This window comes from Chamaea fasciata, unplaced genomic scaffold, assembly GCF_029207755.1.
Source record: "Chamaea fasciata isolate MVZ Bird 193981 ecotype frontalis unplaced genomic scaffold, bChaFas1.0.hap1 SCAF_3, whole genome shotgun sequence".
Classification (NCBI taxonomy): domain Eukaryota; kingdom Metazoa; phylum Chordata; class Aves; order Passeriformes; family Sylviidae; genus Chamaea; species Chamaea fasciata.
In genome coordinates this window covers 44,990,639-45,012,677 of record NW_027094088.1, presented here as the reverse complement: position 1 = coordinate 45,012,677, position 22,039 = coordinate 44,990,639, and the positions used below count along the sequence as shown (strand labels likewise).

Sequence of the window (22,039 nt, the reverse complement as noted above, 5' to 3'; positions counted from 1 at the left end):
AGCCATATTTAAAATTGACTAGTTTGATACCACAGAGCAATACTTTCATACAAATATGGCTCTGGAATGTATCCAATCAAATAAATATCTATGTAGACTCCTGTGTTACAGAGTATTTGGAATTCCCCTTTTGCATGAGTAGCAAAACCTTCATACCCAGAAGCAAGAGAGCACTACAGCAGTTGTGCTGTGGTGAGGTATAGGCGACCTAGCAGACAGGAAGGGAAATTCAGTCCTGAGGATGAAGAGAAAATATCAACTATTTAAAAGGTTCTTCTTTTTTTTAACATAAGTTGGGTTATGTCCATTTGTAGGCTAGAAATGTATGAAGCAGAAGAGTGGAAAATGCCACATTTATAACTGAAAATCCCACCAATGCCAGGTCTGCTGCTGGTGTTCATGGCTGTTATACTAGTACTTTCATCCACAAATAATTCTGTTGGCTTCAGTGGGAACCAGGCACAAATACTGTGTTGGGTACCTTCTGTGCCTCTCTGTGTCTTTAGGCATTTTTGAAAATCTAGCCCTAAATTACTACTCAGCATGAGTAAGTCTTAGTCTCCAAAAGTCAAACATTCTGTTAGGCAGTAAACACAATAGACGTAGGAACAAGCAACAACTCCACTTTACAATATCTTGAAATCATTTTTTTCTCAAACAGTCCTTAAAATTACCAAATAATGACCCAAAATTAGAAATAGAATGTCTATTTGAATTAAAGAAGTTAAATTGTTACACAACATTTAACTAAAACAGGTTTTGAGAGTAGGTTAAAAACAAATATTAGTGTTCAAGTAATACTTGCAAATATTAATTAAAACCACATAGTGCTAAATTAGTTAGATTTTTTTTTTTTAATAGACTAGTGGAAATGTAAAACAACCAATCAAAAACACAGCAACCTGAAGGGACAGTTGATTAATACCTGCTCTGCTCCAGCAAAAGCATGGTAGAAGCAGGACACATATGTCATGATAGCTCTCTCATCAGGTTTGGGAGTGTTCACAATATCTACAAGAGGGGGGAGAAATTAAAACAAGAAAAAAAGGAGTCGAGAAATAGAAAATAGGATAAATAAATAAATGCATAATTTTATGTCCTTCTTACTGTTTTCTTGTCCATAGCTCTGTATTTGAGAAATTCTATAAAGCTGTAACAAATTTACTGTTAGATTGAGGGTTGCTGGCGGAATAAAAAGTGCACTAAAAATTCAGTATAAGCTCATGCAAAGAGGAGGTTTTGTTTTCATTAAGCTTGATCCAGCAGTATGTCATAGGGGGAGTAACCTCGATTTTACCAGGACTGTCTGCTTAAGAGATGGCACACGTATGTCTGGTGACTTAAATTCTGGGAGTTTCGACTAAGACACAGGAAAGGCAGACTACATTTCAATCTGGGGAGATGTTCTTTGGAAGTTGCACGTGGATTAGTTATAACCTTAGCATTACATATCAGTATTTTTTTATATTATCGATACATGAAGTATGCCCAAGTCCAAACCACCACACTTTTTAGAATTTTCCTTCTTTTCTTTAGGACATGATTCCAGTATCTGAGATGTCTCTATATGTTTCTGTGTCTTTTTTGCACAGGAGCATCATTTGATGTTGCTGTTTGTACTTACCATTAAGCATTTAACATTTTAAAAACAATTCTGAAAGCATAAGAGAAGGGTTGGTTTTTTTCTGAGCATGTTATGATGATTTTGACATCTGTAGCAGAAATAATATCCAGCAGAGAGAAGAAAGATGGCATTCTACTATTGTTTTCCACTCTGAGCTTGTTTTCTTCTTACATTTTTAATGGTACTTCAAATGAATGCACACAAATTCATTTAAAGAGAGTATCATCCTCTCCCATTCAGTCACCAGCTGTCAAAAACCTACTGGATATTATTAGTAAATATGCAGAAAGATGAGGTTTGTTTCCATGGAACAAATGGATACTACTGGCTCTACCAAAAAAGCAGCTCACAGAGAAAAGAGGCGACAGGAAATGAGCTCAGCTCTAAGATGCTCTTCTAGTAACTAGTGAGGAAAAGATCAGAAAAGGAAAAATTGCTGAAAAAAACAAGACAGAAGGTGAAGGATGAGATCTGATCCATCTACAGTCTCACCTTCTGAGCACCAGCAAATGCATGGTAGTAACAGGAAACATAAGTCATAATGGCTCTTTCATCAGGTCTGGCAGTGTTTACTACATCTGTGTGGAGAGAAGAGGGTTAACTGCTCAGAAATTCTCACAAGGTACTTTCATCTGATTATGCTAATGGTGTCACCTCACTGCTGTAAGGATTCCAAATAAATACACAATTATTCAGGTTGCATCTGTTTACTGATATGAGTGCAAGGCCACCTAGGCTTTAGGAATCAGCAAACACAAAAGATACAATTCTCCCTGAAATGACAAAACATCTGAAGGCTGGGACTGTAGAGAAGGGTATTGCTACCTTCTGGTTTGTGGAAACTTCCAAGCAGATGGCGTGGCTGGCAGATCTACTGGGTTCAGCTTCACTGCCACTCCAAAGCAACTTCATCTGAATCACTGCAATTACTGCAGAGCTAAACACAGCCACTGACAGTCACAAAGCAGAACTGCACTCAGTGTGTATCAGCACAGTGGCTGACAGGGTACTGGCGTATAATGGAAACCTGTGCAATTCCTGCGGTCCAGAAATACATTTTGTGCTAGGAGAAGTTGGATAGCAGCAGCTCTGCAATCCCTGTGCCAGCCCATCTCTTTAGTTAATAGCATAAATCACAGGATGATTTGGCTTGGCTGGCTAATAACTTTGTCCCTACCATGGCAGGGGAGTGAAAATATAAAGTGGATCAAACAAGGTATGCATCCATGGGTAAAAATGGACCTTTTCAACACTTAACAGAAGAATGCAGGAAAAGGTGTTTTTACAGCAGTGATGGCTGAGTAATGAATGATTCTAGTGCAAGCTGCATGGATTGCTGTCAGTGTAAGGAGTGGGAAGATACTGACTTGAAAAGACCCTGGAGTGAGTGAAAATTTCTGATGTTAACAGTGAGATTTCTAGGTTCAGGACTAATTTATTTACTGATTTTGCATATACTTTATGTAGCTGTGAACAAAACTTTGCAAAGTTTCCATGGAAAGCACAGTGGAAGTAAAGATGGTAAAAAGTTACCTTGAATACTTAAAGGGTATTAGAAGGAAGATAATTTAATTACCTCCTCCCCTGTCAAGAGCCGAATAGTAAGATAAGGAATAGAATGTGCAGAAAATATGGCGAGGAAACTAAAAGTTTTCTTATATTGACTATGAAGAAAAGATGAAAAAAATGTAGAAAGCTGCTCAGTGGCAAGGGGACAGCACTTCTCTGTTTATTCCTTGCACAGTATTTCAGAGCAAAATAATTAAGTGGTGCTTGAAAGGGGAATGGCATATCAAAAAATGGAAACAATTTGTTTTAAAGCATGAAGGTGAATCTACTCTTCAACGAAGAGGTTACAACCTGCATTTTCCAAATCATCCTGTCTAACTTTCCAAATCAAGACTGCAAGTGGAGCAGGTGTAGTCAGTTTGAGTACTCTGGATAATTCCCATGTTATCACTGCTCTACCGACAAGCCACCAGAGCTGAGTCTCCTCCATTCTTGGGGAAGAATGCTTTGAACTAATGTAAGCAAATTCCAGTAGTGTGGCAGCATTTTTTTCCCAGAGTACAAAAGTTTGGCTATCTTGAAGAAATTCAGGAAATCTCAAGATAATTAAAGACAAATGAATTATTTGTTAAAAGTATCACTGCAAAAAGTTTACAACTAAAATAAACCCAAAAAGTGCTTCCCTCAACCTAGCTCTCTTTCAGAGGAAGTGAGGCATGTGTTAGTATATTTTGAAAGTTTTGAAGTACTTCTACTATTTCTATTTTTCCCCCTCACTTAAACGTTTAAAAAACTGAATATGCTTTAAGTTGCTTACAGATATATTTCCCTTTATTAAATTTTAAATATTAAAAGCAAGGATTAACTTTTGATCCTGCATTTTACCTCAGCACAGTGAGGCCATGTGCTGAGGTTAGGGTCCAAAGCACTGTAATAAATGCAAACATCAACAATAAATAATAAAGCAAAAAGTGAGTGAAATTATCCAATGCATGTGGAAAAGAAATGAAAATATCTTTTGAAAATGAAGCAGGTTGCTACATTATGATTCATATGGAAGGAATACTGAAAATCTGCTAGGGAAAAGAAAAAAAAAAGTTTTACTGTGTTCTGCTTATGAGCAAGACAAACTTCAGTAAAGTATAACTCTCACCTTCTGCATCCAGCATCTTTGGGATATCCAAATGCTTTTCAGCAATTTCCATGGCAAGGTTGATATTCCCTATGGGGTCATCCTGCATTAAAGAAAAAAATACACTGAGTCAAAGATAGAAGTTTCTCTTTAAAGCAAGACCAGAGTAGGTACACTAAAACTTAACATCTGTTTTTCCAAAGTGTAAACTGGAGCCACAACTATTGTTCTTCCAAAAACAGAGTCTAGGTACATGAACTTTTGGTCTATCTGCTGGTACGTTTTCAAAAGTAAATTTTAGCAAGCTGTTATCTACTGCTAAAGCTCTGCTGGAAGTGCATTCTGGAGGTGAGCACAGGTAACAGTGTACACTCAATTCTGAGCTAATTCTGAATGAAGTACAGCAGCAATACAGACAATAAATGCCACTGGACCAGCAGGCTAAATGAGACTGTTCAACACAGCCCTGCCTGTTTTATACCTACTACACAGTACATCACAGGGATATGACTTTCACTGAGTTCTCTGCTGGTTAGGTGCATGCATGAGAAGAAGGAAGCACAGACAGAATTGTTCTCCAGAAGGAGTGAAACTTGTCAGTTTGGGCTTGGAAATAAAAATCTGTAATGCCTCTATAAATGGAATTTTAGGGCTGTGGAAATTCAATCCCTTCCACTGATTTTGAGATTTTGGTTTTCGAAGGAAAGAGAAAGGAAGCAGTGAGCATAGTTCAGATAGAGAGCACAGATTTTGTGTCTTACATTACAGACAACTGTTGTTGACAATGAAAGAGTGTGTCAGATTAGGGCTGCCATTAAAGCAGCCTTCACATATCAGCTTGGAGAAAAAACATGCTATGCGAAATGGCAGTTCATGCCATTAATGCTACTATTATTTTGACAGAGTCACAAACTAATAACTGGTCATAGCCACTCTGAACAATGCCCATGTCTATAGAGAGAGACTGGGAAAAGAAGGTGCAGAAAAGCAAAGTAAAAAAGACAGTAAATCTAAGTGAGACCTATTGGCTAGGTTAAAGGGTTAAAGCACTTTGCTTATGAATGAGTGATGAGCACCTCCTATTTGTGTGCTTGGTACTAAGTGCATGAGTAAATAGTGCTCCACAGGTAAAGGATTGCATTAAAATCATCGCAGCTTCTCAATAATTGGAGATTTCCATCACCCATCCTTTTAAACAGAACGACAAGCCACAGTAGCTAAAAATCTCAGCTACAGCTAAAGAAATACCTCATCTAACTTGGTATAGTCAAAGAGATCAGGCCTGTGTCTATGGATAAGGGCGTTGAAAGCAAGGCCATCTTTCCAGCTACAAGTTCACACAAAATATATTGGTGAGAAAAGGAAAGGACAGCATGCAGGAGATAAGAAACAAGACACCAAGACAGCTGTTAATGTAACCAAAATGAAGAGTCAATCAAACACAGCCAGGCCAGAAAAGCAAGATCTATTTTAGGACTTTATTTTTTTCTGCATGTGCTTTATGTGCAACAGCTCAGCCTCAATTTGAAACCTGACCTGTTCTTATTTTGGAAACCTCTAAGAGGAAAATAGTAACATTGAAGCAGACCTGCTTATGTTCTGTTCCCTTTTCTCAGCACTCATCTATGGGAGGGTTAACTGTGATGTTCTTTAGCACTGTCCCACTATTCAAAGCACAGATTCACTCAAACTCACTTCTGCCTGTGCCATGCATAATAAGCGCATGTGCACAGAGACAGGTAGCTCAGTCATTCCATTACTCTGTTTATCTGTAGGAAAGGTTGCCTATAGAATTGGAGAACAAGCTGCTATTGATGGCTAATATTTTGCCCATTGGTTCAGATCTGAAGATACCTCAACAGCTGCCTAAATGAAAATCTGATGTGTTCAGTACTAAGTTCATTTAATTTTCATCACTGCACACTTCAGGGACCCTGGCATAAACTGAACATATAAACATATAAAACAGACTAAGTTTTTAAATCATTTCAGTTCATTCATTTCTCTTTTCTTCAGAAAGAACTTTCTAATAACAGTTGATTCCACTGGTAAACCAATTTGCAATGAAAGGGCATGGAATAGAAAAATACAGTTGATGTTTTACCACACTCTCATCAATGCAAAGTTACACACAACAGATTAAAACCATGATTAAGGTTTCTGTTGTGCTGGTGTTTACATGAGACCTCAAGAAGCATTCATTCCAGAAAGGAGTAAACAGCATGTATGTATTGGGACCTAATGTGAAACACCAACATTCTACTTCTTTCTAGGTTTTTTTCCTTCAGTAATGATACCAAGAAATTCTGACATTACTGCTCATTCCTCATTTCTCCCTCTCAAACCAAAGTATCTTTTAGAAAGCATGCATTTTGCCATAAGTAGCAGATTATAATAAAATAGTTTTTAATCCCCATGAGGTACTAGCTAAGGAGGTTAGTTTATCAGTTTTGCTTCCGCTTGTCTGGAAGAAGTATAACCTGAGAATCAGTGAATGCTTTCTGAATATGTAAGACTAGTAATTTACTGTGTATTCCTAATTAGCAAGAGTAGTGTTTGTTCTAAGGAATTTTAAGATTAATTGGGTCATGCCGGTGTTTACTGGTCTGCAATCTACAGTCATTTACACCAGATAAAAACAGGATGGACAATACCATCAGCAGTAAATGGATAGTTCCAATGTATTTGATTTAACATCCATGTTGAGCAGTGTAAAGACTTCATCTACTGCCAGAATCTGAGGGCCAGATTATTTGCAATTAAATACTGAAGTCTTTGTTGTGGGAAGGAAAGGACACAGGAGACAGTCAGGAGGTCCTCTCCCTTGTGTCATTGAGGGTTTTTTGGGAAGGACCTTAGAAAGTCAGTCAGAATTACTATGCACTCTTCAGCCTGTCTTTTAGAAAACATGCTAAGCAAACCAGAAGCCAGCCAAATCACTGCAGGACAGCATGCTGTATCACCCAGACTGATGACCTTATTTAGCTTGGAGTAGTCAATAAGATCAGGTCGGTGTCTGTGGATAAGTGCACATAATCCAAGGCCATCTTTCCAGCTTTACAACAAAAAAAATGAAATGGAAAAAAAAATAGTTAATAAAGTCATGGCATTTTACAGTTCGATCCTTGCTCAAGGCTTTAATTAAAGCAGGAATTCTGTCAAATCCTGAATTTATGTCCTGTCAGCTCTCTCTGAGCTGCTCTTATTGTACTCCTTTAACTATAGTACATATCTTACTCTACAGTCCATACACACTTAAGGTATACTCCATACACTCCATGTAGATTTCATATACTTTCTAGGCAATGTACATTTTGTGCAACAGTCCCTGATTTCAATTGCTTAATTCATGCAGTGTTCTAGGACAGCTCAAGTGCACATTCATCCATGAAAGTGCATCATCTCCCATTACACTCACAGCATATTTGTGAAAAAATAAAAGGAGAGCAAACCTGCAATTACTAGAATTTGCTGAAGCAATTGGCTTTTTCTCTGTTATTTCTGAGAATTTTGCTGGCACAACCATGTGCTCAGAGAAGTAAGAAATCATAATTCAGCTCAGTTTATTTACAACACTTCACACATATGACAGCTTTGATCTGAGCTCTTAAACTTTACCCTGACTTCAGACCTGCTACCTTTTGTGGCAATAATAGGAAATGAATGGAGGTACAAATAACATGGTTTTAGAAAGATTATGAGAGGTTCCTTTCAGCCCGAAGCAAATATTCTGAAAGATACTTTATTTAAACACCTTAAGCAATCAGAGGGACTGAGGGTTTGAGGTCTTGTCCTGTGCAGTAATTGTGTGAGCCTAAGCATGTTAAGACTGTTAAAATCCCTACTACTGAGATCCTTCAAATAGCAGAACCATCTCCAAAAAAAATAAAAGTAACAAAATCAAGCAGAATATACCTACATTGTATATAACATAAAATCATCTAGAATGTAAAACCAAATCAAACTCAGCACCAAAGAATATTTTTCCCCAAAAGGTGTAAAATAAAATGATCTGGATAGCCCGCAGCAAAGTAGTGCTGTAAGAGCCAATCCACCCAAACATTAATCAAGGTACTTCCATTCAAGATGTTTTCCCCATTACATGTATCAGACCAGTGTATGTACATATATATACTAAGATTCTGACACTGTAACTTACAGTGATCCATAAAGTTCTACTAAATATATCTTTGCATATTCTAGGAAAGTAACACAGAACAAATTTCAGATCTCTGAAAGGCAATACAGGGATTGTAAATCAAATTAATTTTTTCTTACCTTGGAATGTATGTATGAACTGTGTCTTCTCAGTCACTAAATGTGCTTTAGGTACTACACATTAAGAATTAATTCAAAACACAAATATAGAGCTCTTGTTTTAAATACTAGAAGGGTCTCGGGAAAGGGAAGATCACCTGGTTAAACAGTGCAAATGGCAAGTCATGTACTTTAATGAGGTAGGCCAGTGACACAGATTCAGGAACTAGCCCAATGAAAACCCTAAACCAGGCAATCTGTATAGGGCCTGGAATTCCCATTCTAGCTCTTAATGAAAACACAGAAACACAAGGCTGGAGCTTCACTAAATTTTCCAGCTTAGGTTATGAACCTGATTCTGTCAACAACTGTGTTTACAGTGCTGCTGCTGTGTATGTACCAAGTGCATCTTATGCTCCTTATGGTAATGTACATTGCAAAAAAATAAATGAAAAAAGGTTTTTTTCAATTTAATCTTGTTTAATAATAGTAATATGATTCATCATAATAAGATATTCACATGCTCAACACACTGGTCTTTTGCCAGAAGAACTTCTCTGCGGCTCTCATTTGAAAGCAGTCATTTGTCACTATGCTGCAGTACTCAGGAATTCCCATATAATACAAAGGACCTCTAAAAAAGTAATATGGTCATTCCTTATACAGCAGGATCTTTTTCTTTTAAATAGTAACTCTGGAAGTCATAGTAAATAATGCTAAAGGCTAACCAAAATAACACTCTGAAGACAGAACAGGAGAATTTGAATGAGGTCTAGTTAACAGTGAAGAGCAAAATTCTCTGATCAAATATATACCTACAGAACCATGGGGAAAATTTGACATAGCATTTTTGAAATTGCTTCTATCTCTTGAAATAATGGAAGTTTACCTAAGATGGAAGTTCTGAATGTTCACATTTCTGTAAGGAGCAGTTTTCCTTTGACACCACAGCAGCAGCCCTTCTTTGGCAGAGGTCTCTGTAAAAGACACAAGGAAGTAAAACATAGGAAAAATTTTGAAAGTGCTCAAGTAATAATTTCTTTTCATCTTAAATGTGATTGGCCACCTGAAACGGAATGGCATAAACCAACATTTAATCCTAAAAGATCTTCGGATAAATGGACTATCAGAATTTCATTAAAATACAGTTAAACTCAGAGTCTCAGCCTGCACAGAAGTTCTGGGATGTAAGAAAATGAAGGAATTATATTGTTTGGACAGCAGAATGTACATTGGAGAAAAATACCCAATAAAAATACAATGCAAATAGATATAAAAGATTGTGTTATTGCCTACATGAAATACGCTCGTAGTCTCAGATCATTTGCTTACGGGGAGGTTTAAGTGCCCAAAAGATACATTTATTATCTGAACCCTATGGGCATCTGATGCATAAGTAAAGGTCAGAAATTATTAAATAAACCATTAGGTCCACATTTAATATCCCACCAATTATGTGGGCAGGACAACATGCAGAGCTTTGAAACAATTCTTCTTTTGTTGAAAATTGAGATTAGTTTCTAGAATTCTAGACTTTCAAAGCATAGACTTGATTTAAAGTCTATGCTTTGTCATATTGTAGCAATATGCTTTTTGGAGCCAGTTACCAATTGGAAGTTAAGAAAAAAAATCTGAAACACTGTGGGGAAAAAGTGATAGACAGAAAGAAGAGGGATATAATCAGAGAATATTTATTTACAAAGAATGTGACAAATAGGGAGGACTAAAAATGTATTTTGGAAATGGTACCAAACACAAAGGGTACAGCTTAGAAGCTCAGAAACACAGTCATGTTTCTGTCTCTGTAGCTGAGAGACATGACCAGAACTTCTGTACTTAGAAAGCTGGCTCAAGGTCTCTGTCAAGATAAAGAGAGTAAATAATTTTCCCTCCAGAAATTCATTTTGTCACCAGGTACAGAGCTTACAGTATCTGTTTCTGTGAAAAAAATTATTTTTAAAATGCTCCTTTCACTTATACACAATTCATTTAAAAATGTCTTTAAAGAAATTTCCTAATTATTTAACATAGTTGTATTACTCTTACCTTCCACTGAAATATCCTGAATAGCAAAACGAAGGATGATAGTCCAGATCATACCCAGGGTCATTTTCACATTGCCATCCACGATTTCTAAGGTGAAAAATAGATATAGTAGTAGTAGTTTAAAAGCTTCTTTCAATTTCATGTTATTTAAAAATCTATTTCTATAAATAATACATTGTAACTAATAAATTAATTATACTTCTACTCTATTTTTTCATTCACACAGAGTTCACCTGGATTCATTTTTCAACAAACTCATGCTTGTGCTACTCTGTCAGTAGGACTGAAGGTTACTGAGGTTAAGGTCACTTCAGTCCTTCCGTGGTAAAAGGCTTCTCTTTCGGTAGTTGTAACAGTTTGAAGTCTTTACCTTTTAGGATGGTTTTAGAGAGAATATGAAGGGAAATATTGAAAGTTTGACAAAAGAACCAAAAAATATTGGGGTCTTACCCCAATTTTTAAGAAACCACAGGACAGTAACTACTGTTTTATAATAAAATGGTACTCAGAATTTCCCCTATACTATTTAGACATGTTTGAGAATTTACCTCTGGTGCCAGCCCAGACAAGACATGAAGAAGACACAGCACCCTCCTGACACTGAGCTACACAGCTTCCTGCCAAGCTGCTCAGAACCACAGCCACGAGGCTGCAACGCCTCAATGCTCTGAAGTGCACACACATTTAAGTATCTTTAATATAAATGGGTTGGGGTTTTTTTACCTCTCGGGTTTCAATTTGTTCCAAGACTGCTTGAGACTACCTATAACACAGGGAACATGGGAATCCCTGCCACAAGCCGGGTCAGACTCCAATTCTCCCACATTTTAATTAAGTGATACCATTTTAACTTCCCAACACCAAAAAATGTACTGCCAGATCACTTAAGTGTGGTGGTAATGTTAAATTGTTCTGAAAAGTAAGTCAAGAGACTCAGAAAAACATAGTGAGACTATAAGGAGGGTGCAGCATTGGGAAGGGAGGAGGTGGGTCTGCAGACTGACTTTCCAGTCACCTCACACTGAAAGAGCAGTGGAGCAGGGCAGGCACCAGCTGCTCCCCTACTTAAAAGTCACCTCCAGCCTTCTTCAAAAAGTGAAGCAGCTGTGTCTGCCTGGGGGCCCACTGGTGTTCTGGGCCAGGAGGAACATGCAGCAGGAGGAATTTCCTCTATTTAACATCAAATGCCAGTAGAGGTGCCAGCAGAAAATGCAGTCACTCTGCTACTTAAAATTGCCTGAATCCAGGGGCAGCTTTTAGAGAACAAGAGCAGCTGCTGTCTCAGGGACTTGAGATACATGTTCAATTGCAGTAGGACGTGACACAAGCTGTCATTTGAACCTCTGGAATTAACAAATGTGATAGGAAATATGTAACCCATCACTACCCTATACTTATTTTGTTAGTGTGATAATTCAAGTTTATATATAAATGGCTAATTTCAAATTTTTGCCTTTGGATCCTGCACTAATTTTCCAGATTTCTTACACCACTCTGCCTGCCTTCCATGCATCCTGCCTTACTGGTCCTGAAAGACCTCAAATCTCAAAACAAAACCCTTCCAGACAAAAAAAAGGACCAAATGGCAATTAGAGCGTGTAGCTACTGCTCTTTCTTCCCTCCTCCTGGGGAAGTCAAGTCACTTGGATAAAAACCAACACTTCACTATTTTGATTGGATGTCTGATACATATATACAGTAAAGACAAATTTCTTCAAATGTAAAATAAATGTATTTAAATACTCAGGAGGCAGTTGCTGATTGTCAGGCAATCACTTAATAGATTTGCATAATCACTACATCATTTTTTTGATTTACATATCCGTATGTACACACACACAGAATGAAAGAGCAAGAGAGGGAATTTTCTGTGTTGTGCCTCAGGAGGATTTTCAAGTGATTTGCCAGCTTTGGTTTCTCATAAAACTGCTAGCATAAATCAACCCCCCCCCCAAAAAAAAAAAAAAAAAAAAAAAAAAAAAAACCAAAAAAAACCATCTCCTGTACAAGACACGGAAGAAAACCAAAGTTGTTAAAATATTGAAAAGTATCAGTGACAAAAAGGTATTGATTCATTCCTATAATTTTCTTCTGCAGGTCAATAGAAGACTTCATTAATTTTTTTCACACTGCCTGCTTGCTCTTGCTGGAATATAGCTCCTACCCCTCACATACACAAAGCTACAGCTTTCTGGGGATGAAAGGCAGAAAAGAAGAGAAGAGAAAATCAAGGGGAAAAAAATAAATACTGTCTAGGGAAAAAGTAAAGCAAAGCAATTTCTCAAAGGTTTAATCCCATTTTTTTTTAATTCTGCTTTGGTGTTTTATTTGTTTATTTATTTGTTTATTCTATCCTTCTTGTAGCAGATTCACAGGTCATTTGGTCTTTAACATTTTTCCCACTTCCCAGAAAAGCAGTACGGAAGTATTTCCAATTAACAGGATACTTGTCCTTTGTAGTTCTCCATATCTAGTTGATTTCATTCAGGATGCAAATACCTTGCAAATGGAGTTACTGCACTTTTTTAAAACTTAAGGGAAACCATCTAAGTCCTGGACTGTGAATGGTTCATTAGGATTACTTTCACAGTTTTTTCTTTTAGCTTCTAGACTCTGTAGTCTCATTTCATGACCAGTGGAGAGAGGAATTCTTTGATAAGACAGGCCAGAGTAGATAAATTTGGGTCCTGCTCAGCATCACAATTAAAAGTGATCAACTCTCTCCACTCCACAAACAGCCCAGAGAAGTCAGGTTCAGAACAATAATAACGATGACTTCAAAGAATATCCCTTAAAAATACTTATTTTATTTTTGTACTGATGTCCCACAGGAGTCACCATTTTGAGGCCCCATTTTAGATGCCAGTTGTTCCCCTTGGGCCTACATGCTCTTCACCATTCAGTATGTCAGATAATGGAATATGATCCTCAGCAGATTTAGATACAAAACTTTCATGCTTTGGAAATTAAAAAGTATTCCAAGCATCCATGTAACTCAAAGAATGCCCAAACAGATGGGTGCAGGCAAGCCCACGTGCCCCATGCTCACACACAGGGGCAGAGAGTTAAGGAGCTGTAGACTTTGATAACAAAACAAACTTAAGGAGACTGTGCTCTGTCTCCTTGCTGGCATTCCCTCCAATCTACTATAATGACTGCCCAGTCAACAACACTGAAAAATGCAACAAAAGAAAAAAAAAAGAAAAAAAAAAAAAAAAAAGAAGTGGAGTGTGTTTTTAAAACAGATCAGATTGCTGATCCAGTCTCCAGCAACAGTTGTCAGCCCGAGTGAGAGGGCAGGGCTGTGAAGTGTGGGAGCAAGAATGCAGTTCCAGGGGGCACAGGGACTCTTTAAACACACACTGGTGCCAGAGGTCCCACACTGTGAAACCATACCCAGTCAGATGTGATAATGCACTGCTGTATCAGCACAAGGCTGTGCTTTAGGTAGCAAATTTAGTAGAGGGGATGCAGTAAACTTAACAGGGCACTAAGCAAGTATGTGCCAGAGCTGGCTTTGTGTTCAGCCTGTTTAGAGTGGGAGGGGGAGGCACGTGAATCTCTCTGCTCCTGCCCACATGGATGTAATCTAATGTGGGCATCAGGCCATACTCGGCATAGTGTCATGTCTTACAATGACAGGCTCCTCTCTGCACCTAAGCTATCACAGTAGCCGTGAATTTTTCTCCCATGCTTCCAGCTAAGAATTTAGGGATTTTTAAATGATAATTCATTTGGTTTTGCTTTTAATACATCCACTTTACAGATTGAAAATTCCAGAAACAGGGAATAATAGCTTAAAACCATCACCTTAATCTTTTGGGTTACTAAGCAGGTATGGCCTGCTGCTACATGCAAGAATAAATATTGAATGCATGGACAGTCAACTTGCAGCAAGTGCCTGAAAAGCTGGAACAGGTTACTGCCCTTTTTCCCTCCACCTTCCCAAAGGGAATTATCATGGAGAACCTAAATCACAGATCGTCTGAACCCATGCCAGTTGCTGTTAAGGAGAACAGCAGGGTTAGATTAAATGTTTTCATTGTCTGATCTGAGTTATCCCAGATGTTTTGCCTTCAGGAAGTGCTCAAGTGCTGTTCCCCAGCCTGAGTACCCAGGCAGTGGTGACCAGCAATAAACGGGGCAAAATAAGGGAGATGGGAGTGCAGAGGGCTGGCTTGCTCCTTTCAGGAGCAGTTATGAGCTGATGTATCTTGGTTTAAATACTCCAGCCTTGTGCAAACCGTGATCAGTGAGAACAACCACTCTGTCCTACAAGATACTCCTTTTGCTACACTCTGGTTTTGGTTAGGAAGCCTCAGAGTCTCAGAGCAGAACATGACAAACTACCTTTCACTTGTTCCTTGCTCTGTAATGTCAGCATTTCTTCACCAGCTATCAAAACAGGCATCTGTAACTCATAATTTTCATTTCCACAGATAAATTGTCTCTTCAGTACCCTCTGCTGTCCATTCACTGCCATGTCGCTCTCAGAAGAGCCTTCCTGCAGAGGTTTAAGGTAGCAGCACATTTTTCCATCCCGCTTCATTTAACTGAGCAAAGGGCCTAGGTCCCCCAGCAGTCTGTACAACTGATGGAGGAAGCCAGGCAGCTCTGAAATGCAATAGAGCTCTTCTGAGATCCGAAATTTCTATGGGAATTGCCCATTTCTCCCCACTGATGATACATTCCCCCAAAAATTCTCTTATGTGCCTAAAGACAGATGGTATGGATTTGGACTCAGGTGACCCACCCAGTTCAGTCTCAAATAAATAAAGAGTGAGCTCAAACAAATGCTCTGCCCATAGAGCACATTTCTTGGGATTTTTGAGTTCTAGATCTAGAAGCTGATCGTATTTGGTGAGCAATACTTGAAGAACCAAGTGGGCTAGGTCAAACCATAGTAAAACCAATGAATGCTGACAGATCCCTCCATTATTTCTACAGATACCCTTATCCCACATAATGAATCTCCAGTTCCATCCACAATTACAGTAACCTTCCTGGGATCAAGGCTTGGAAGACAGAATAAGCTTACATATAAGCCTGTAGAAATCTGGAAACCGGAAGAAGCAGCTCATAAATCAATCTAAAAAGGCCTAAAAATATCAGTAGAATATAGGAGTGCTTATCATCATCGTAAAGTTACAGCCAAAATTTTGCTCTAAGGACACGTTAGAATGGGGGAGAAAGAACTGAAAGCACATCATTGAGGCTATGGAATCAAAAGTAGCTGGATATCATGCTAGCCACATCATTCTTGGTATGGTAATAGCTATGGAAACCATTATGCAAATATCTTCATGGAGCAACAAGTTCTACACACACCTTTGTCATTTTTAAACAATTAATTGAATCTCTTATAGAGGCATAGATTCACTTACAGTGAGAGTCTGCCTTCTTTAGCTCAGTTTACATCTATCAGAATCTAGCTAGCCAGCCACATGTTGGTACTTAGCTACCTGAACAGCAGAACAATAAAAAAGCAATTATTTTAGTAAATAGCATCCCACTCCACTTTCTTCATATGTTCAATCTCTCCCCAGCTACCAGTTTCTTTTGATGGTTCCCTTAACTCTTCATCTGATTTTTAGAAACACAGCTGCAGAAAATCACCTAATAAAGTGGGAGTAGGTTCCAGCCACTCAGCGGTGATGTCAGTCTTTGTTTTGTCTGAATATCTCCTAAAGATGCCAGACTGTATAAAGCCCACCCTAGCATCCAACCTGGTTTATAAAGGAGTTCCTTACTTTTAATAATGTATGGAAAAACCAAAATGTTCTGTAAGAAAAAAAAAAAATCATTATCTGGACACCTACTGAAACACAGACAATTCAATTTAACCTTGGAGATAGACTAAGCTTAGTGCTCATTTTATACCCCTATCCCTCTCCAGGTGCCCAAAAATTTCCACCTTGTGTCCTTTCACAGATGCCGTCCAGCAATCAACAATAAGGGATTTTTGAGGCACCCATATGCAGAGAATAGTGCACATAATGTGCCCAAGGGTCTCCACCAGACTGCTCTGGTGATGTGACCTAAGCAAGGTGCACCGTCAAGATCTGTCACATACCTTCTGCACCAATTGACACAAGTTTCACTCCTTTGCTGGCAATGTAATCCAGAGCTTTGTTGACATTTGCAATTTTATGGAAGCGCATCTTCCCTCTGTCTGGCTTCGGTAGCCTTTCCCCTGCAGAACAACAAATTTAATATGTTTATTCTTATATACACCTTACATACACCTTGTCTTATATACACAGACATAAAAGTGATTGGAAATCAAGAGTGGATGTGCCCTAACACTACTTAAAAGTCAGCAATTATATTAACAGGTATTTTTCTGAAAGAATGCCAAAGAGATTTGAACCAAACCCTGAGAAGAAAATTCAAATGTTGAAGCATCTGATTTTGATCTTTCTGATATAGCAGTAAAACCAGAGTAAAAATTCTGTTTGCCCTAAACATCTGGAAGATATGTTTAAGGTTTTATCCAGCAGATCAGCCATAGCATCCTTGCACATCTGACCAAGAAGAATGGCTTCTAACAACCTCATCCAGCACAGCAGAACAGTTCACTTCAGAGCATAGGGCTGATGTGTTTTAACAAACTTATCTTTTCAAATGATCACAAAGAATAATAATTTCTAAAAAGATTCTCCATTTCATAAAGAATGATCATTTGAAAAATTTCTTTCCACACTGAAATCTCCAACAAAAATCTAAACTGTCTTGTATGTTTGTAGCTTGAGCTATTCTCTTCCCATTAAGGGGCATTCTGATCTTACCTTGGAGACTGCTCCTCTGAATAATGCATAACAAAAGGGACATTGTGAGTTTACATCAGTTAGCAAAAGTCCTTGGATGTTCCACTCTTGAAAAATAAGACCCTTTATTTGGGAGTAAATATTGATCTAGGTGCGCTTTAGGCACTCACTTTTGAAAGTGTTGGTACATCCAATAAAGTCATTAAAAGCAAAGCAAAATGTTTATGCTAAAAGCAGAATAAAATGAATTTGTAACCTAAGTACAAAGGTTTTTTAAGTGTTAGGGGCTAAGACAAGGTCCTCAATGTTTTTGGTTTGTCCAACAACACTGTGATGTCAATGATACCCTGATACACTGTGATATCCTAGAAGATAACCACAAACCAGAAAATTTTGAAGACAAGCAAAAAGCAGAGCTTCTTTTACCCTCCTTTTTGCTTTACAGTGTGTTTCATCTCTCCCTTTTCAGTTTACTTAGAGTTTGTGCTCACTGTTTTGAATAGTTAACAATTTTTGTTCCTTAAAGAGTGTTTGGGTTAGTGTGCTGTAAATACACAGAAAACTTTGTTTTAGCTAACCTGAGATAACTTCCAAGAGGAGCATGAGTTTGAGGCCATTTCTGAAGTCCTCCTCAATGTTTTCAATCTGTGTGCCTGCTTTCCTGAGGTGGGAATTGCACCAGGCTGTAAACGTCTGTAACAGCAATTAAAAAAATATATATATTTATCAACAAAGCATTTTCCAAACAACTGCTAAGCCATCTGAGTAAACACTGCATCTGAGATTTGGATGTCCAGCTCCCATCATTCTATACATGTTGCCAAGCACAAGATTCTTATCCCAGATGTTCATGAAGATGCCAAGAATTTCTTGAATAAAAACCATTTTGTGCTAGATTCTGCTTGCAGATGCATCTTCAGAAGAAGTTCCACACATAAAGGCAAAATTTGGACACAAATGCAGATACTTACGTTGGCAGGGAAAAAATGGTCACAAAAGCAACCATGAATATTTTTGTGTCCATAGTGAATAATCAAGTCTGCTTTTACTTGCAGAGGTGAAAACCAGAGCTAATTCCATTGCAGAGGTTATATACATGTTACCTTTTGTATGAATGAAGTCAAAACACAGCCTGCTATGAAACTTAGTAATTAAATTGGTCTGGTTATAAATATCCATTACTTCTCTCAGCCTTCTGACAAATTGTCCTTGCTTTTCAGCATCTGTTAAGATACATAAAGCAAGTTTGTATTTACTAGGTATTTTAGCAGGTGTTTAGATATATAACAAAGCCATTGTTACTAGATTTTTAGCAAGTTAGACTTCAGCTTCTTAAAATTGTCTTAAATTTGGAATTCTCCTTCTTTTGCTACATCAAATTTCTAGTCTTAAAAACATTTAATTCAAATAGTTAAAAAACAAGATATATCCCAGTTGCAAATAAGAAATTCCCTTTGGCCTTCTTTATTCTTGCCTGTCTTTAGACTATCTAATTTCTGATCTCTCAGAAACAGAATAAGGAAGGCCAGTAGATCAAGACAAAGATCCGCCCTGGAACTGAATTCTGCAAATTCTAGACAGATATGATACCTTAAGAAAACATGGACTGAATTTTCCCAAATGGTCTAATCTTAAACAATAACATTGTGTCTACTGTTGGGTTTGACTCAGTTTATGTGAAGAATTGATGGACAGCTTACTGGGATCTTTTCTCAGTGCTTCTACCCTGACAAGGAACAGCTTCCTTTTACCATCTTCTCCTATTGAATTGAAAGGAAGCAAAAAGTGGATATGGTAGAGCTGTGCAGTGAAATCCCTAATTCTAGGCACCCGGAAAAAGGAGGAGAGAGAAGAAAATTCTGGAAGTGTTTCTAGGCAGGGGTTTGTGCCAACAAGCAGAGGATGAATTGTAGGTAGGGATGTAAGTTGTTCTGTGTGCGTATCAGGTTAAGTAAGGATGCAGCTAAAGCATATCTGCACACACATTTTAATAAAGGGATGATAGCTTCCACTCAGGAAGGCAGAACACGCCTCATTTTAAGGTAAATAGCTTTACTGAGTTCATGAGAGACCTGAAACCAGAGTATACCAATCCTCAGAGCACAGATTCTAGGCACCTCCACCCTCAGGGCATGACAGGATGGAGTGATAGGATGGCATTTGGTTTGGGTCATTATAGGGTTAGGATCTAGTTTATAAGACTAATTTGTCTGCCTCAAGCAGTATCTTGTTTTGGTGGTATGTATCTCAAAAGGCTTAGCACCACATTAAGTCATTTGTAAACGTTAAGAAATATTACAAGCTTCTTGGAAGGAAGAATACTATGGCAATACAGAAAGAAAAAGCTGAAAGCACTCACAGGTAAATGCACAGGAACCTTGCATGGCAAACTGGCAATAAATAATAGAAATCTGAACCTTTAAATAAATGAGCCTTTCATTAATTAAGCTTAAGTGATGGACATGAGCTAATTTGCAGATGCTATTGCAGTTTGTAGAACTGTTCCAAGCACACCATCATAAACTCAGAGAGGATGTTGGAGAAAAACCTCAGCCATTTCCTTCAGATATTTCTGGTAAATGTTCACCTTGTACCACTCAAGTAAATGAGTTTTCCTCATTTTTCATTTAATTAAGAGTTTAATGGCAACAACCTCACCAGTTGAGAAGTCTTAAAATATGAATCTGATGCCTACTGTGAAGAAGGCTACTTCTCAGTTTCTTAAGAAGAAATGGATCCTGACACTTCTTAGCTCAAAGATCACAAAGTTTTCAAATAATTTAAATAGTTTATCTTGAAAACAGGCATTTTTATGGCATTGAATTTCCTAGGAGATAAATGATTTTCTCATTCATTCTATGCAGACAATAATAAGCCTATGTTGCTGTGATATGGGCAAGAAGATGCTGCTATTGCTGAGTCAAGCTGTCTTCAATAATTTGATGACAGAGTGGTTTTTATTATCTACTTTTTTTATATTTGTAGGTTATTTAAGATTCTTTCCAGTTGTAATGCATTTGTATCATTTTGAAGGATAAACTTGGAATTACCACAAGGCTTCCATCCATGAGATAACAAGTTCTGCTGAAGCACTTTACAGTGATGGGGGTCTTTATTTAGACCATCTGTATCTAGATAGTTTTGATTACCTTCTATATGTAGAATAAGAGAGTTACATCGTTTATTTAAACTACAATTGCTCAGTTTTCTGTTTTATCAGTGTCCCAGGCCATGACTTGGTGCTCTCTGTCTCATTCCAACAGTTGTCCTGTGCCTCATGGAAATGCCCCTGCAATATGTTACAGCAGACTCTTGGTGTGTGGCTTCTTAAGTCTGGTGCCTTCCCAACTAGTTTATTTTCCCCAGGACTAAACATGTTTATAGAAATGATACTTAGGGAAGTGTTAACTATGTTACAGTGGTACAATTAATTAGAGACTGCATGAAGGCTAATGCACAATTTAAGTTGCAAATTTTAACAGTTTCCTCACTCCACATTTTATTTAACCCCCATCCCTCTGTGACACCTCTTGTTCTCACTGCTTTGGCTTTAACTAACAATTCTATTCATAGATATTGAGAAACAATTCAAAGCATGTTCAAGTCCTGGAGATCAAGATACAGCCAGCATATAGTACCCTGGAAATTTGTAATCCATTGGGATTTAAAAGCTATTAAATGACTTAGACAAAGCAAATTCCTTTTTCTGCTGAGCTGTAGAGAACATTTCAGAGTATCAGATTGCCCAGAGAAACAAAGCAGGACTGAAGGCACCAAGCTGAATACCAGGAAGGACACAAATAAGTGTCTACAAAGCTAGACATTTCTTTTTAGGATTTATTTACTCTAAGTGGCTCTACAAATTGAAAATATAAATAAATAAAATTTTCTCCTTTCCAAGTTTGCTATTACAAGAGAAAGTTTGCTAACATTCTGAGAGGAGGGTCCTCAGAAGAGGGGATGCAGGGCAGGAAGCCAAAGAATTTCCAATCCCACAGGTGAATGTTCTCTTAATGCACCATTAATTGTCTATTGCTGTCACAGATCTATTTTGGAAACACTAACTCCAGGAAAGAGAATGCAGTTTATGTTCTATGTCCACTTAGCCTCCTTGTGAAGACTGCCAATACCATATTCTCCACAGTTCACAGATCTGTCATGGCAAAGTGTATACCTATGGGAAAAAAAAAACCTCTTACCTGGTAATTTATTCAGGCCACTTAATTTTACACATCTCTGACAAATAAAATTGCAACCAAGGGGCAGCAAAAGGAGATATCCCTAATTAATTATCAATCAACTGCAGATAATGCCAGAAAAAGAATAGGGTATGCCAAATTTGTACAAATATTGTTACACAGGCACAGTGAAAGACATGCCTTGCTGGGAAAAATGATGTGTTTGAGATCTGAGTTGTCCTACAGTTCTGCAAAAGCCCACATGTCCTCTTTATGTGAGTGTAAGGATAACTTACTTTTGATAGTGGTTCACAGCCAGAAAACAAGATGCTATGATAACAAGTTTCACATGTGCACGTAATAGTATGGATAAAGACAATTGAGAAAGCACCAGTCACCAAACCCTCCAATACTGGTGAGTCAAGACAATTGTTCCACCTCCTGAAGATGTAAATTTCAAGTTTGGAACCAACAGCGAGTCTATAATGAATATCACTAAAGCAGCAGCATAACTTGCGTGCACAGG

The 22,039-nt window shown here is 37.9% G+C and overlaps 1 protein-coding gene across 1 annotated transcript in view; it reads right to left on the bottom strand.

The window, feature by feature from the left end:
• The window catches only part of ACTN2 (actinin alpha 2), a 68,648-nt gene that overhangs the window by 26,854 nt on the left and 19,755 nt on the right, over positions 1-22,039 (bottom strand). Inside the window, exons 2-8 of the mRNA XM_066178834.1 lie at positions 17,914-18,028; positions 16,642-16,761; positions 10,569-10,655; positions 9,412-9,499; positions 7,242-7,320; positions 4,287-4,368; positions 926-1,011 (exon numbers count right to left, since the gene is read on the bottom strand). Coding sequence (XP_066034931.1) covers positions 926-1,011; positions 4,287-4,368; positions 7,242-7,320; positions 9,412-9,499; positions 10,569-10,655; positions 16,642-16,761; positions 17,914-18,028 — 657 coding nt within the window. The remainder of the gene's footprint in view (positions 1-925; positions 1,012-4,286; positions 4,369-7,241; positions 7,321-9,411; positions 9,500-10,568; positions 10,656-16,641; positions 16,762-17,913; positions 18,029-22,039) is intronic.